The sequence below is a fragment of the Zophobas morio genome, unplaced genomic scaffold, assembly GCF_036711695.1.
Source record: "Zophobas morio isolate AGI-343-1 ecotype UQ-CSIRO unplaced genomic scaffold, CSIRO_AGI_Zmor_V1 ptg000379l, whole genome shotgun sequence".
Taxonomy (NCBI): Eukaryota; Metazoa; Arthropoda; class Insecta; order Coleoptera; family Tenebrionidae; genus Zophobas; species Zophobas morio.
The window spans coordinates 434597-451112 of NW_026972483.1; the positions used below are offsets into that span (position 1 = coordinate 434597).

Sequence of the window (16516 nt, forward strand, 5' to 3'; positions counted from 1 at the left end):
TGTCGGATATTTATAAATAATAATAAAGTTTAAGTACTTTCAAACCGTAAATAATAAAGTTACTACCAACTCTATCAAGCTTTTATTGCAGTGAAACTAGCAATTGCATTTCTTTTTCTTGCGCTTAAAAGAATAATTTTAGTCTTAGTTCTTTAGCAATTTTTTTTTATAATATTCTTTTGTGCACTGAGACATTAGGAGTGTTCGTGGTTTGTTAGCAATAATTTATACTACTTAAAAAAGGAAAGAACCTAAATTATCTACTTTTGTTAAAAAAAGGTGCTATTTTTTTGGCATTTTACAACTATAAGCTTGCGTTCGCTGCTACAGAGAGGTGCTGCTAGTTAGTGTAAGTTCTTTTGATTTTATATTTATATATTTGAATTTTTTTAAGGTTAAGATTACGTTGGAGTAAACTTTGATAACTCACGTGCTAATACCAGGTGCCATTACATCACGTGATTCATATTATGTGCTTATACCACGCGCCTTTGTAATAGCACGTTTTTATGCTTTCACATATTTGTGTTTCTTCCCTCTAGGTATAAATACCTCCTTCCTCTGCTGGGCAATAAATTGATTGCTTCTCTTTCCCTCTGTCAGGTTATGGAAATGTCACAAGTTTGATAGTATGATTTTTCGGGATCATGTTTTTGAAGTTTATAAATCTTGTACTTGCAAATAATAAAAGCAGGCTTGTTAAAGCTACATAAGCACTGCAATATTTTAGCTTTGGAGCCAGTGTATATTACTGCTCACTATTTTGTTATCTTAAAAAATAGTGTTAGAAAGTACAGTAGCAACATCAACTTTATAATGCTTTCGTTTTTTTTTAATGGACTTTCACATTTGAGCTAAAAAGCGACGTAACTCATATCAAAGTTTTACGGTTTCGCTGAAAAACAGAAGAAGACAAACCTTGTAGCAAAAAAGTAAGTGGGAAGACGCAATATTTCTCACACAACCGCTATACATAACTCCGAAGTGACACTCTAAAAGGGATCTAAGCAAAAAAAAAAAAAGGGGTAATTCTTTATTCACTTGTAGTTATCAATTTTGGGTCACTTGTTATTCCTTCTATTATTACCTTATTATACCTTTATACTTTTTCATTCTTGCCTATCTTTCTCACTAGTTTTATTACTTTAAATCTGTTCCATGGTGATCGAATTTGTTTTTTTTTTATAATATTGGTGAAGTTAAACAATGGCATTTCAAAATAAAATTATAATTTATTGCGTTTTTATTTTTATTATAATTCTAATTTCACTAGTTTACTAAAAATATTCTCGTCAAGCAATCCAGCATAAAACCTCTTGATTGCATTTGAAATTGGGAGAATTCTCACCAACAGTGTAAATAATTCCTATAAACAAATTTATATATGTACACTTTTAAAGAAATTTCTGTTCTGGTGGAAATTTATAAATAAACAAATCACTTACTATATTAAAAGATTTAAGGAAAAATTACTTTTTTATCATAAAATTTCACTACTAACTTTTATGATTCTACAATCTCATTATATAAATATAATAAACTTTTCTATAAAGAAACTTTCAAACTTTATTAAGAATTATAAAATAATTTATAGAATTATAATAAAAGTCTCGAACAAGTGAAGAATGGCGTGAGAGAAGACTATGCAAACGCTTATAAGCTGCCCAGTAACTTTCATAATCTCTACATCGCCATGATAACAAAATATATTAAAAAAGATTTTTAATAAAGTAAATGATAAACATGTAAGTTTTGCAAAAGGCAATTAAACTATTGGTGCGACCCTCAAATTCTTAATTCATTTTGGAATCCAAATTATAATGGTGAATAGAGGGGAGTTTTTCCCAAACAGCTTCCTTCAAATAATATTAATAGTAATAATAATATACACAACAACTTCGTCGGCGAACCAAAGTACGAAAGTTTCATTATGAGTAAGAGTATAAACAAGATTAGAGGCACAACCATAAAAGCTTACATTATTGACTTTTTGATTTTTTATAAATAAAATATTGTAAAGATATGATAATAATTTTTTTTAAAAAATTATATAAAACTTTAAATATAATTATATTTACACAAAGTAACTGTTAAGAAAAATAAATTGTTAGTAACACGTTAATATAAAATATTAGTGAAAACAATTTTTTATGATCTCGAAGATTTGTTTTATATAATAAAATAAAACGTAATAATAATTTTTTTTAATAAATATTAGCAACAATAAAGCATAAATACGAGTATACTAAAATTTTCTTTTTATAATTTTTAAATAAATTACATTTCATTAGAACTTTTTAAAACTAAAAAGAAAAAGCGTATTTTTTATTAAAAATATAAACTAGAAAAATACAAAAAATTAATAGCAATATATAGACCTAAACAAGTTGCTTATAACTGGGTGGCCAAAAAATTAAATTTATAAATTAATTGATTGGTTATGATTATTTAATAAGTATACTAAGAATTTATAATAAAAAACAAGAATATTTTATATAATAAATTGTAAATTCTTAAAAGTGATTTCTTTTAAAAAGTTTTTTGTTCTTTTTTAAATATAATATAATTAATGTTTCTATTGACGATTTATTAAACTTTTAATGAAAAAAACTTAATTTTAGTAATATTACTAATTCAGTTTAAACAAATGGAAATTATAACACAAAAATTGTACAAAAAAAAACTTTTTTAAACATTTTATTTAGTTTATAGCATGTTCCAGTAAAAAATATTTAACAATAAAACTTTTCCAAAATTTTTTTATTAACTAATAAATAAAAGTTTAAGTAGTTTTGAAAAAAAAAATTCTAAAAATTTTATCTAAATATTATAATTATTAACAAACTTTTTATAATATTCATTATATAATAACTAAATTTATATAAACTATTATAATCGAAATCAATTTTTAAAAGTTTTAATCAGTAATAAAATTATGACAAATTTTCTTCTAACTTTTATAACAAATAATTTTTGTATAAAGTTTTTAGTATTAATAAAACTTTTATAACACTTTCTTTCATATTTTTTAAAAAAATAGTATTTTCTTATAATAAGTTTATTAATACTTAATAATGCATAAAATATAAATCTTTTAAAGTAGAATATTTTAAAATAAATAATAATAAGAATAGTAACCTGAACTCTGCGGTACGTAACAATCATAATAATATTATTATCTACAATTTTTACTTTTCTAAACATAATAAGGATAAAAAGTATAAATAACACTTGTCTTATATTTATAATAAAAATAAAAAAGTTTAGTTCTTATTAATAACTTTTTTATAAACTTTTACTATATTATTATTTATATAATAAATAAATAATAAAATAAACTTATACTTATAAATATGCAATTTTCAGTCTATTTTTTTTTACCATATATTAAAAAGTTTTTTTTAAAAAAGTAAAACTTATAATGAAAACTTTTATTTTTCATAATACAGATACAAAATTTTTAATAGAATAATGTATAATAATATTTTATGAACAAACATATTCAACTTTCATACAAATAAAAACTTCAATATAATAAAAGTATATCATAACTTTACTTCTTTATTATATTAAAACTATAAATAAAAAATGTTAATATTTATAAAAAGTAAGAAAACTTTATTAGTTCATCTCAATAGATATTAAATTTATAAGCGATCATTAAAAAAATAATAATTTGCTCAAAAAAAAAGGTCACTAGATCAATTAATTCCGTATTGAACATGAGTAAAAGTCCTTCGTCTTCGCTGTTTATGAAACAGCACAAAAATTGCAGAAGCCATCCATCGATACCGCCAAAAGTTGATGGCGAGGTCCAGGATAAAAAGTGATCTGAAAAGCTTATCGAAGTAATATTTTTATAAAAAAAATTAGTACTTTTATAAAAAATAAAAAAAAAAGATCAACAAATTTTCTATAATTTTTATTATAATTAAAATAATACTTTTACTAAAAATAGTTTTAAAGTTTTATATTTGATATAAGTAATAAAACTGTTATTATTAAATATTATACTTACATAAAATAATTAATATAAAGTTCCTATGAAATTATTGACTTTGATAAAATTTTCAGATACACTAAAACGCACACCAAAGAAAATTACTATTGAAAATTTTAAAGAACCTCAAAATATACCAAAATTAACAATAAAAACTTTACAAATTCAAGAGGTATTTATATAAATTATAAATATACACAAAAAGTTTTTTCTTGTAAATTATGAGAACCTAAAATTACTAAAACTTTATATATAGTAAAAAATCTAAAACTTAATTTTTATATATAAAAAAAATTAAAAAAATAAAACAAGATTTGTTTGTAATATTTAGAAGAAAAATAATTATAATAATAAGCAAACTAATAGAATAAAAGTTGAAATATGTAATATAAGAATAAATCAAAATTAAAAACCTTTTCTTTTTCCCGACGTTTATAACAGCCTCTTATAGTTTGCACAACACGTGATAGAAAAGCACGGGCAACAATACTCAGCCTACATTACGATTCTTGTCTCAGCTAAGTAACTGAACAAAAAGTTTTACCAATCGAAAAAAGTAATGTACCCATAATCAACCAATAAAAATAATACATTAACAATACGTTTGATACTATATAAAACGCATATTAAACTTTTTTGTAAGCTATAATAGAGATAAAATGAAAATAAATAATGAAAAGAAATGTTCTAACAGGATTGACGTCATCGTAATGTGAATTCTTTTTCTGCAACAAAAGAGGATAAAAAGAGCATCAATATATTAAAAACTATATTAAAAAATAATAAACTCATAACGTTTACCATAGGGGGTAGTAATTTTATACGCTCACGAAAATCGTATTTTTATTAATATTTACATACTAAAGATAGAAATGCACCTGAAAACGGTACCGAACTATACTATTTACCGCCTAGGTTAGTTTGAGTAAAAACAAAAAGAGACTAATTGCTTTCAATATAATTATAGAAAAGAAACCTCAACCACTCAAATGGTATAACAAGTTGCATAACTGGTCATAAAATATAGTGAAAAAGTTAATAAATTAAAGGGCCCGCTTTTCGTGCTCGCAGATCAAACATGCAATAGCGGTGACGTTACTTATTCGTTAATTCCATTACTACACAAACATTATGTTTACTCTAGAAAAAACAAAAAAACAATAACAAATTTAGAAACGCTTATAGGTGAATAACAGTTCACTTGATTTAGGTTAACAGATGAAGCAATAACACAGAAACAAAAAGATTTGCAATTCCTTATACATATAACCTTTACGAAGTTTAACTAAAAGCTACTCATAAAATCGTTAAGCCCTCTACACGCCTTAGAGAATTGCTAGAAGAAACTTACTAAACTAAACAATATACTGAAGTTAAAACTAAATCTTACAATAATATTGGTAAAAGTATAATAAAATAAAAGTAAAAAAAATGCGGACTTTCAGAAATATCTATATTTATAAATTCTCTTTAAACTATGAAAGACTTAAACTCTACTTAGAATAAAAAACACGTAATTAAGTTTTGTAATACTGTTACATAATATAATTAAATAGATAAAAAGGAAATTAATGCATAGATTTTAATAAACATAAAACAAGGTCTTATAAAATGAAAATATCTTTTTACTCAAATATTAATATAACGTAAATAGAAGTAAATAAGGTAAATTTGTTTTTCTTAGAAATAAAAATGCAAAAGTGCAAAATAAATAGCAAAGTGCGATAGATTCAAGTAAAAAAAAACCAGAAACTTCAGCAGAAAAATTAATCAAAATCAATAACTTTTGATTAGTAAAAAATGAACGAGTTCACTGTATGGTGGAGTAGTAAAAACAGAGAAATCTCTTTTAGAACACAACTAAAGCACCGAAACAAAAGGCGACATACGCAAAGTAAAAATAATAATTTTATAGATATATAAAAACAAGGGCAATACTTCTGAAAAAATTAATAGTATACTTATAAAAAATCCAGAAATGTATTAAAAAAGATTATTAATTACATTTTCAAAGACAAATAAAAAAGCAAAGTAAAAATATTATTACCCTATTTAAATACTAGCTTTCTGTTGCACTTCTTCTGAGCGTACAGAATTAAGTGACTCAACAGGCCTAACATCCAACTCAGTAAAAGAACAATTTGGTACAGAAAACTTGATCTTTAAATTTAATTAAAGCAAGGTATAAGAATTACGCACTTCTTATAAAACAAGAATAAAACTAAACTTTAAATAACCGCCTGCCAATAAAATTTGTAACTACTTAGTAAAAGTTACCGAGCCACTATTAAGCCCTTGTAACCCAAACCCGAATACTACCACCAGATGAACTTGAGTATAATATATTCGGTGCAACAGTACCGAATGTTACAGACTAAATTCTATCAAGGTGAGCATTTTTGTAAGGACGTAAAATTCTTGAGGGGGCAGTGTCCAACACTTTAATAGATAAATCAATGCAGCTCACTGCGAGGTAAGACCCATCCTTATTTTTAATAATTGTTACAATAAAACTTACGATATTCAAGTGAACTAGAGATTATAAGAGAACCCCCAAAAAGATAGACTGGATGCTCCAAAGAAGCAGGTAAAGAGCTGGAAAGTTTAAAAGGCAATACCATAAACTATGTACTCTAAACTTTTCGAATTTTTTATAAAAAGAACAATAAACATGAGAAATTTAACTTTTTAACAAACGGAATAATATAATTATGGTAATTAAGAATAGTTTATAGTGTAAGTCCCAAAAAGTTTATTTCCCGTCTGTGAAATACGTGACCGTGCGTGACCATTAAGCCTAATAAAAAGACAGAAAAATAGTGTTGCCATAAAATTATCTAGAAGTGCGTACTACCTGCATATACATGGCTGGTACATACAAAGTTTATTTATTTTGCAAAAGATTTTATAAACTACTTTACGTTTAAAACGAGCGCATTCTCAAAAATTATATATAATTATAAAAACGATAACTATTAAGTAAATAAAAAAATATTTTTCACTTAAATTTTGTTTTATTTACTTTTTTCCTCCTTATAATCATTCTAGGGAATAGATTTAAATCTTAAGCGTTCTATTGTTATTGAATAGTTTCGAAGTTTAACAATTAAGTACCGAAAGACAAACAAGGTACAGGAATTCCTTTAAAGGAATATGAAAAGAAACCACGATAAAAGTGGGTGGTCTTAGTTCAGCCTTTGTAAAAAAAATGTTTATCACAGGGGTTTATGAACAGCTAAAGAAATTTTAATTACGCTTGGTCATCTTTAACAAACCTAACAAGACTCTAAAAGGACGTTTACATAAGCAAACCTTTAACAAGAAAGTAATTTATTTTTTTTTTAAAAAAAGAATGTGCTGTAAACCTTTACTGCTAAGTATAATCGACAGTGATTAAGTCGACTAGCCGTGTTATTAAGTTTCTGTCTGTACTCAATTGTGAGAAAACCGCAAATCTTTAGTTGTTTATAAAGTAGTTCTAGATTCATATTTACTTCTACTTTGCTGTGGTATAGAAAATTCTGATATTTTATAAAATTTGTAGTAAACTTTGTTTCCACTAGGAAATTTTATTACACACTTTTGGATTGCAGATTACGCGACACCAGAATTTTATAAATAATTGAAGGCTTTAATTACTTTTGTTAAGATTGGTGAGTGTAAATTAATTGATCCCGCCAATAAAAAATAGCCGTATAAAACCCAAAAAAACGTTATAATTAGTATAATTTTTATTTAATTAAATATTATTAGACTATGCAACTTTTTCTTTTACTACTACTCGTAGCACTAATTTCAAGCTAACTAATAAAAATTATAAGAATCACAACTTTTAAAATTTATATTATTTCATTTCAAAAAAAAATGTTTCATGTAATTCTAATTTGTTCTTATAAAAAAATTATTAAAAACCCTGAAAAAAAATTAACTATATTCTTAAGTTGTTAAGAGTCCATCAAGAATAGCAACATTTATTATATTAAATAAGAAAAGTAGCCTAATTGAAGATAATATACTTATTAAATCTTTCAACCAATAATAATCTTAAGTTAAGAAAAAATACAAATTATAATTCTAAGTAAAATTAAAGCGAGAAAAGTTTTTAAATTAATTTATGTTTATAACGAACACAAAATTATCTCAAATAATTTCACTTCAGCAAAAGTACAAGAAATTATAAATTAAGATTTATAGAGAAAAGTTTTCTTACAAAATCATGAATCCTCTATTTTAAATCTTTACGTTTGTAACAAACGAAAGCAAAAAAAAAAAAAATTCTAAAAAATTTTGTTGGTAGAACTAAACTTAAAAATATAAAACTTTTTAAATTTAGTAAAAAAGTAATATTTTTAATATAAACCATCTCGCAATAATTATTTAAAAAATTTTAAAACTGCTCAAAAAGGTAACTTTACTAAAAGCATTAAAGAAAAAAACTAAAACTAATATGTTTCTCTAAAAATTTAACGCAAATGTTAGGAGAGAATTACAAATCTTTACATGATACATATATTAAAGATTTAGTCAACGTACTAAAAAAATATGTAGTTTATGAGATTTTAATATTATTCTTTTAAAGTAGCTCTAAAAATGGGATTAAAAAATAATATTAAATTTCTGCTCTAAGTACCAACTATGTAAACTTTACGAGATTTTATAATTATTGTTTAAATTAATTCTACGCCCAGTTTGGTAGATCAGCTTTAAAAAATTATTAACTAATTTTAAATAAAAATAAAATAAAAAAATAAAAAACTCAACACTAAATTTGTGCTCAACGTACTAAACATGTAAAGTTTATAAGATTTTATAATTAATTTTTAAATTTAATTCTAGTGTTTTTAAGGATCAACTCAAAAAAAAATTCTAATTTTTAGTGAAGAATTAAAAAATTAAATAAATATGAGTGTTACTCCATATACTAAATTAGGTAAAGTTTATGAGATTTTATAATTATTTTCTAAGTTAAGTCGACCAGCTCTACAAAAATTAAATATTTTTATTAATGCAATGAAAATATAAAAAAAATAAATTTAGAAAAAACCTACTAACTTTTACTAATTTATTATGAAGAAAAGGATGAAAGCGCTTGTCTAGCGGAATTATGCAATTCTTTTGGCAAATTCCCTAAAAATTATAACATAAGTAACCAAAAAAAAAAGACAATTTATAGAAAAGATTACAGATCTTTGAATTTCCCGAGACGGAAAATTTAACCGGAAGAGCACGTGGATTTTCACATATAAAAACAAAATCAGACTGAGACTCTTCACTTTTAAACTGGAAAAAAAAAAAGGAAACGTCAAATATATAAAAATTATTAAATTTTCTGTAAAACAAGCTAACTTTACTTTATAGTAAATTTTAAAAATTAAATTTAAATATTAAATTTTACTTAATAGAGAATAAATTAAATCAAATCAGTATTATAATATTTAATAAACGATCAACGCCTTTTTTATTTAGAAGTATTCCCTTACAAAGAAACATAATTATTTTTAAATAATTCCAATAGCTTGAATTCATAAAATTAATCAAAATTATTATAACAAGTTTATAAAATTTTTAAATAAATTATGCCACGATTTTTTTAATCTAATAAATGCTGTAATTACTAGATGAAACAATTAAATTATAACCATAAAATTTATAACAACTTTTATAAATTATTTAAATTATATAGATTATGAGATTATTACTAAGATAAGTTATGTACAATAAATGTCTACTCAATCTTAACTCAATTTACTTTTTAGATTATTTAAAAATAATCTAAAAAATTAGAAACTTAATTATTTTATTCTATCTATTTATATAATAAAAATATATATAAATTTATTTTAATGATATATGAAATTAGAAATTTAATAAAAAATAAGAAAAATAGAAGTGACCAATTTAGAGTAATTTAACAAATTAAAACCAGAGAAAGTCTCCAAAAATGGGAAAAAAATAAATTTAAAAGTTTATAATTATAAATTTATAAAAAAAATTTTAACATTTCACAATAAAAGTTACCGCTATAAAATTTGTTTGATAAACTTTAAGTAAACTTTACTCAGTTTTCCCAATTATTATATAATTATTGTTACTTTTATTAATTATCACTCAAGTAAATTTTTAAATTATAAATCACTTCCAGTTTTACTTTTTCTTATACTAATATAAAATAAAGCAAGAATAAAATGAAAACTTTATTTTTATATTCTTCAATAGTAAAAACTTCCACAAGATCCACGCAGCCAAGAAGACACGCAGTTGAGTAAGGTCGCGGAAATTTTAAATTGGGATCTTTATACAAAACTTTATATGAATTTTCAACTTCGTTAATACAATCTTCGCTCGGTTCAAGAGAGGTTGCTAGATAAAAATTTGAGAAAATACTTTTAATAATTTCGAAAATCTAAATAAAATTTTGTTATTAACAAGAATAGTATTATAAAGTTTTAATAAGTATATAAGCTTACTTTGCAATTAATAGATTTTAATAAGTTATTGTATAAGTAGTCAAAAAAAATTATAAAATTTAAATTTAAAAACCTACAAGAATAAATTTTGAGTATAATTAAAAACAAGAGAACTAACAATAATAAAAATAAATATAAAGCCAACAAGTCATCACTAGGTATTTCTCAAGAGTAAAAATAATGAAATTAATAAACCAACAAATTACCACTCAAAAAAATTAATGCGACTACCCAACAAATACCATCAAACACGTCATTTTTTTAGAAATGAACAGCATTCTACCAATATAATTATTAAAGAGATATCGTTAAAAAATTGTGTAATCAGAAGGCCAACTATTCCTTACAGCATTAGACAAAAAAGTAACGAAACAAATTAATAACCAACAATTTAACTTAAAAAACTTGGTAAATCATACTTACCCAGCAAAATATATACACATAGAATGAAACTATGAGAGACCAGCGATCCACAAGCGACCCCGATGGGGAGTGTACCAACTACGGCCCTCCACAGTTTTTATTCCAGCGACTAACAAGGAGGCCCATGGCTTTTAGGATATCAAAAAAGGTGATTATTATTTTCATTATTATAATAATCTTTAAAAAGTTAATTGTCAGTTTTTTAATTTTTATGTAAACATATCTCAGTAATAACAAGTACATATAATTATAAAAATATAATAAAATATTACCTACCTATTTAAAAGTAAAGCAAAAAGTATAAAAAAGTTATTTTTAAAACATACCTGATGTAAACTCAAGCATTTTCCGTAGTCTACCATTTTTAAAAGATCCTCATCTTGAAGTTTAAGCGACTCTCTGAGTTCTTTATAGTAAAATATAAAAATTAAACAAAGAAAAAGTATATAAAATAATAAAAATTCTTTAATGTTTATTATAACAACAACATTGTGTAGCGATACATAATAAAAATTGAATATAAATTTAATGTAAACTAACAAAAGGTAAAGATCTTCAAAACGCAATAAAATTTAAAAGATTATAGTTAAAACTTATTAAGTTTTAAAAAATTCTAAACCTAAAAAAGTATATAAATATATTGAAATATTATCTCAAACTTATACAATTCTTCATTCCAACAAAAGAAAGTTAAAAGTTGAAAGTGTTATATTAAATTTTAACCGCCATAAAAACTAAAAACATTAATAATATAAATATTATCGTAAAAAAGTATCTGGAATTTATTTAAAAATAAACATGCTCGGACATAAAATGCAGGTAAGCAAATGATAATAAAAATATGGATATATACAATATAATCTAAATAAGGAAAAAAAACTTTTCGAAGGAAGATTAGAATTTTTAAAAAGTGAATGCAAAAAAGTTGGTTTGTTTTTCAAACAAGGATGAACTAAAGTCTCAAACTTCATTCCTATTAAAAATATAAATTATAGTAGTAACTTTAAGAAAATTAGTAAATTACTTGAAAACGTTTGTAAAATGGGTAATGAAAATTGATTTTAAATTTCAATTAAAACCTTTATAAAAATAAAACTATAGTAAAAGTAATAAAAACAGAAATTAAAAAATTAATCTTATTTAATTATTTAATAAGATATAAAATTTATTTATAAATTATTATATTTGTTATTAAAAACACCCTAAATAATTTAAAAAATATATAACCAGAGTTAGCACGTCAAATATATAATAAATGAATCTATAATAGTTACTTCTTTGAGGGTGGACACGAAGTAATTTTGTAAAAAAATAAAAATCTAATAAATTTTAATATATGCTGTAAGTTGCAAAGAAGGTTACTGCCATTGGAATTGATAAAAAAAATTAAAAACCGTCAACATTATAGGATTGCAATTCCTTCTTCTTAGGTTCGTGGCGTTCAGGCAGAAATTTTTCAACGTCAAGGTATTTCTGATATCAAAAAAACAGGTAAATGTTAATATTTAATGATAAAGAACAAAATAATAATAATTTTATAAAATATTACCGTGGCGTCTTCTCTTGTAACTGTTTTGTTTACTATATCTATGGTGAAAAGATTAGCATTCTTAAGACGGTCTTTTTCAGTTTCATATTTTTGTTCAAGTATTTTCCTTTTCTCCCTCTGACAAAATAAGTTTTTTTAAAGTAATAAAGTTCTTTATAAATAATGATGTAAATAATTATGTAGTCGTTGCTTCTCAAATAAAAACCGTACTTCTTTACCACTTATCCACCGGCTGTCTGACTCAAAGTAATCATTTTCATCATCAATAACAGTAGTTCTTCTAGCACTAAATTATGTGAATATTTTATATAAGAATTTTCTAAATATTTTCATAAATATTATATATAAAAAATTATATAACACAAACTTTTCACGATCAAACTGTAATATGCGATCTTTCTGAAGTAGAGCATCCTGGCTAATCTAAAGAGAAAAAATCAATTAATATTAAAGTCTAAAAAAAAAATAATTTTTTGTTAAAAAAATTATATGTACTGGTCCATGACGTTTACCTGACTTTTTACAGAGTTTTCACAAGGTACAGTGCCCACGGAACAAAAAGTGCATAAGCCGGGGCCTTCCAAGTCACAAACTATTTTACCGCAATGTAGACAGTTTCCTACTAATCTTAAAAATTAAAAGTATGAAAGGTAAAAAAAAATTACTTTTGAAATCAAATAACAATATTCATTATAAAATAACTTATGCTCGGCGGCTTGACAAGTACATATCTGTTTAACTCTAGCTTTTAAAGATTTTCCTTCTTGAACAAAACATATAAAATTATTGCAATTCGTGGCAAATAAAGCATAATAGAAAATTCCTTACATCTTTAAAAAAACACTACTACCTTTTTTTCTCGGTTTCCTATACTGTTTTTTCGGTGGATTCATACCTAATAAATAGTGCTCTCATTAATTTAAAACATGAGATTCTAAAAGCGCACAATACCAATCAATATCACGCGAGGGTAAAGGAAAAGAACTAATTCTAATTACCGTGAGCGACCTTGAAAAAGTGGAGTAGCGGACTAATAATTAGCTAGTGTTTGTGTTAATATTTTAGGAGCTCTCAGCTCACTATGCGTTGCTCTCGTTGAAGCTTTCCCTGATACCCCTAGAGTTTGTTTGGCAGATTACTTGTTCAGATTACATCCACCCAACCTTCCACTGCACTTTTAAAAGATACCGCAGTTTAGTTACGGCGCCTTGCGTTTAGTCTATTTAGTTTTTACGATTTTTATATTTTTGACCTTGATGGTAATATCCCCTTCTCAAGTAATCTTTACTTAAGCTTTTCTTTCCTATTTTTATAAAAAGCTGTTCTCAACAACCTTCTCAGAAAAATGGTTAAAATCCTGCTAAACTGTTACCGTTACGTGGACATCACAGTCGCAAAAACATAAAGCTACAAGTCCATAAATCTAGCTTAATCTGTATATATATATATGCGCTTGCAAGGAAGCACCAGTCGGCACCTTTGGTCTTTGAGTGCAGATGACGCTAATTTAAGAAGCTTATTTTTCTTCCCACTACGTGCGTCGTGTTAAAAATGCATGCTTGGTAGAGTAGTTACACTTAATAAAAGCATTGATTCTATCGTATTTTATTTTCTAATTACTATTAGGTAAATTCCACATTAGCATCAGTTATCCAAATAAAAACTAAATTACCATTGTAACTTTCATTGAATAGCAATGAAAATTGGACCTGCTACTTACATAGTTGCAACTAAAATACTAAGAAACCGAGTAACTAATCTGCGGGTCTATCGGAACCTGAGAAAAAAACTTGGAAAATTCACCAGGAGCTCTTCAGTTTAAATATCGAAAGTATATATTAGTTTTGTCGATCAAAAATGAGTTCCCAACAAAAAAGGAAAACCTCTTACCATTAAATATTATAATTATCATTTGGATCCCCGCTCTAAAGAGGGAGAGCTGGGGCATGTCGGGGTTCTTATATATATAAAAAACTTTTAGTTCTACGAAATTCCTGCTAAAAATCATAGTTACGCAATAAAGGCTAAACTAAAAACTTTTCATTACATTAGGTGTAATATATGTGAGTGGTGAGCTGAGTTTATTTTAACCTAAATAAGTTACAAGCTTAGTTAAATATTGTTAAGTTAACTCTGACAAAATCAAGTGCTTGGTCACATGGTACGTATACTATGTTATTATATCAGATGACCGTATCGTGTGTTCATACCATGTGTTTCTACGTTTTTCCCACATCTTGTATTTTTTGTAAAGGTATGAATACCCTTCCCTTCGAGACATTCTAAGATCGCTTCTTCTCTCATTCTCCGTCAGAGTAAGAAGAATAATTGTACAAATTATTAAATTTTTTTAAAGTTAAAAAGTTAATTTTATAATGCTCTGCGTAAGGCTTGTTAAAGTTGTGCAGTTAAGTATATGTTTAATTAACCCTCTCTCCAAATTGTTTTTTAAATTCTGAAAAACAGTTTTAAAGTGTAAATTATAATTAAATTAATAGTAGAAGGCAACAATTTATCTAAAAGCCATCAGCAGTAAAACCGCTGACGGTATTATAGAATGATCGTACGGTCTATCGCTAGTAGTAATCCTACTAACAACTTCTTCCGCAGAGCTCGGAAAAGAAACCTCTAACAGTATGATCAACAGATATAATATAAATAGAAGTGCCCTAGAAAATCATTGCTATTAAGATATATTAAGTTAATTTTATATAAAAAAACCTCATTAAAATATTGTGCCATTCAAAACAAGTTATAAATCGTTAAGCTTACTTCTATAGGAGAATAATGCAACGGAAATTTTCTTAAATTCTATCTTAAAAGCTCGCTGTAAAGAAACCTAAATTTGAGAAAGCCCGGGATAACGAACAATATTTTAGCAGTAGCTCAGATCAAAAAAGCCAGGGAATCTATTAATATAACAGTTAAATGTTATTAATAAAAGCTTTTCCTTAATATCCAATCAATTTTACAAGATTAGTTATTTATTTTGAATATCACTATAAATTAAATATCTTGTGGAGTATAAATAAATAATTGGAAGATATTATATTGACTTTGTACAAATAAAAAAAATGTTATACACTAAAGAATTTTTAAAAATATTATGCTTATTTATAACAATAATTCGTCTTGTATAAATTGGTCTTGTTTCTAAAAACTTTGTTACATGTAGGCTTCTATAAAAGTTATTACTCATAGATACACTTGGGTTACCTTAAGTTATCGCTTTGTTTGTCCCCTGCGATAACACGTTTATGCAAATTTTTTTCTATTATCAGCCTGTATAGAAAACATGAATAAGCTGCCCGATGAAGTAACCTAATTTTCTAATTAAGTAACGCACAATGTTACTTTAGAGATTTTATTAGCGAATTACTAAAAAAGGCTAACGAAGTGCTGGATTATTTTGTAGTTACCTTCTAACTTTTTCCTCGACTCAAGTTGTGTCTACTAAATTTTTACAAAAATTTGTCATTAAAATTCTCATTGCTTAAATAAACCTTTTTTTTTTCAATTAACAGTTAACCTTGAAAAAAGTTTTTGCTCAAACATGATAACAATATAAAATATAAATAAAGAAAATTCATTAAGAGCGCTAATAAACAAATTTGTAAAGCAAATAGCCTGTATAAGGGGACTTATAGGATTGGTCATATTTTCTACAATAAATAAGTCACAATTTTGTTAAAATTTTAGATGAGTTGGCCGTCTAACTACACATCATGTCACACTTCGAAAGGGATGAGTATTAAATAAAAATTAAGGAAACAAGATTATTTGGTAGTTGTAGCTTTTTTAAGAACACTGCATATCATTACACAGAGTTACATATATTTAAAAGCTAATCAGTAGTTTCATTTCTTGGTTGCGCTGTTTTATAATAGTAGCCACCACAGTAGTGTACGTAGTAAATTTATGTCTACATAGTTTAATTTATAATTATTGATCTCGTAACACAGCTTGGTTAGCAACTAGAAATATATGAATAGGTAGATTTAACAATGCTTAGGAGTTTTATAACCACGTTCAGCTTAAGGAACTCTGCCATAAATAATCTTAGTAACCAACCTCCAA

At 25.0% G+C, this 16516-nt stretch overlaps 1 protein-coding gene across 1 annotated transcript; it reads right to left on the bottom strand.

Annotated features, from left to right (window-relative positions):
• Nucleotides 1-6754: 6754 nt before the first annotated feature.
• On the bottom strand, nt 6755-13454 carry LOC135120432 (activating signal cointegrator 1-like). The gene is made up of 15 exons (XM_064044746.1): nt 13391-13454; nt 13290-13334; nt 13142-13202; nt 12952-13066; nt 12807-12862; nt 12650-12725; nt 12440-12556; nt 12285-12363; nt 11771-11863; nt 11217-11296; nt 10931-11018; nt 10194-10360; nt 9184-9280; nt 9053-9127; nt 6755-6797 (listed from the first exon to the last, which is right to left on the bottom strand). The coding sequence occupies exons 2-14, from the start codon at nt 13330-13332 to the stop codon at nt 9066-9068; spliced, it is 1134 nt and encodes a 377-aa protein (XP_063900816.1). The 5' UTR covers nt 13333-13334; nt 13391-13454; the 3' UTR covers nt 6755-6797; nt 9053-9065.
• Nucleotides 13455-16516: the final 3062 nt, after the last annotated feature.

Bases quoted from the DNA above. Each gene is read 5' to 3' on its own strand.
- LOC135120432 (XM_064044746.1), bottom strand. From the start codon at position 13,332: ATGAATCCACCGAAAAAACAGTATAGGAAACCGAGAAAAAAAG. The intron at 11,019-11,216 runs GTATGTTTTAAA...ATATCCTAAAAG, and splicing joins AATGCTTGAGTTTACATCAG to CCATGGGCCTCCTTGTTAGT. The intron at 10,361-10,930 runs GTCTCTCATAGT...ATTTTTATCTAG, and splicing joins GGGTCGCTTGTGGATCGCTG to CAACCTCTCTTGAACCGAGC.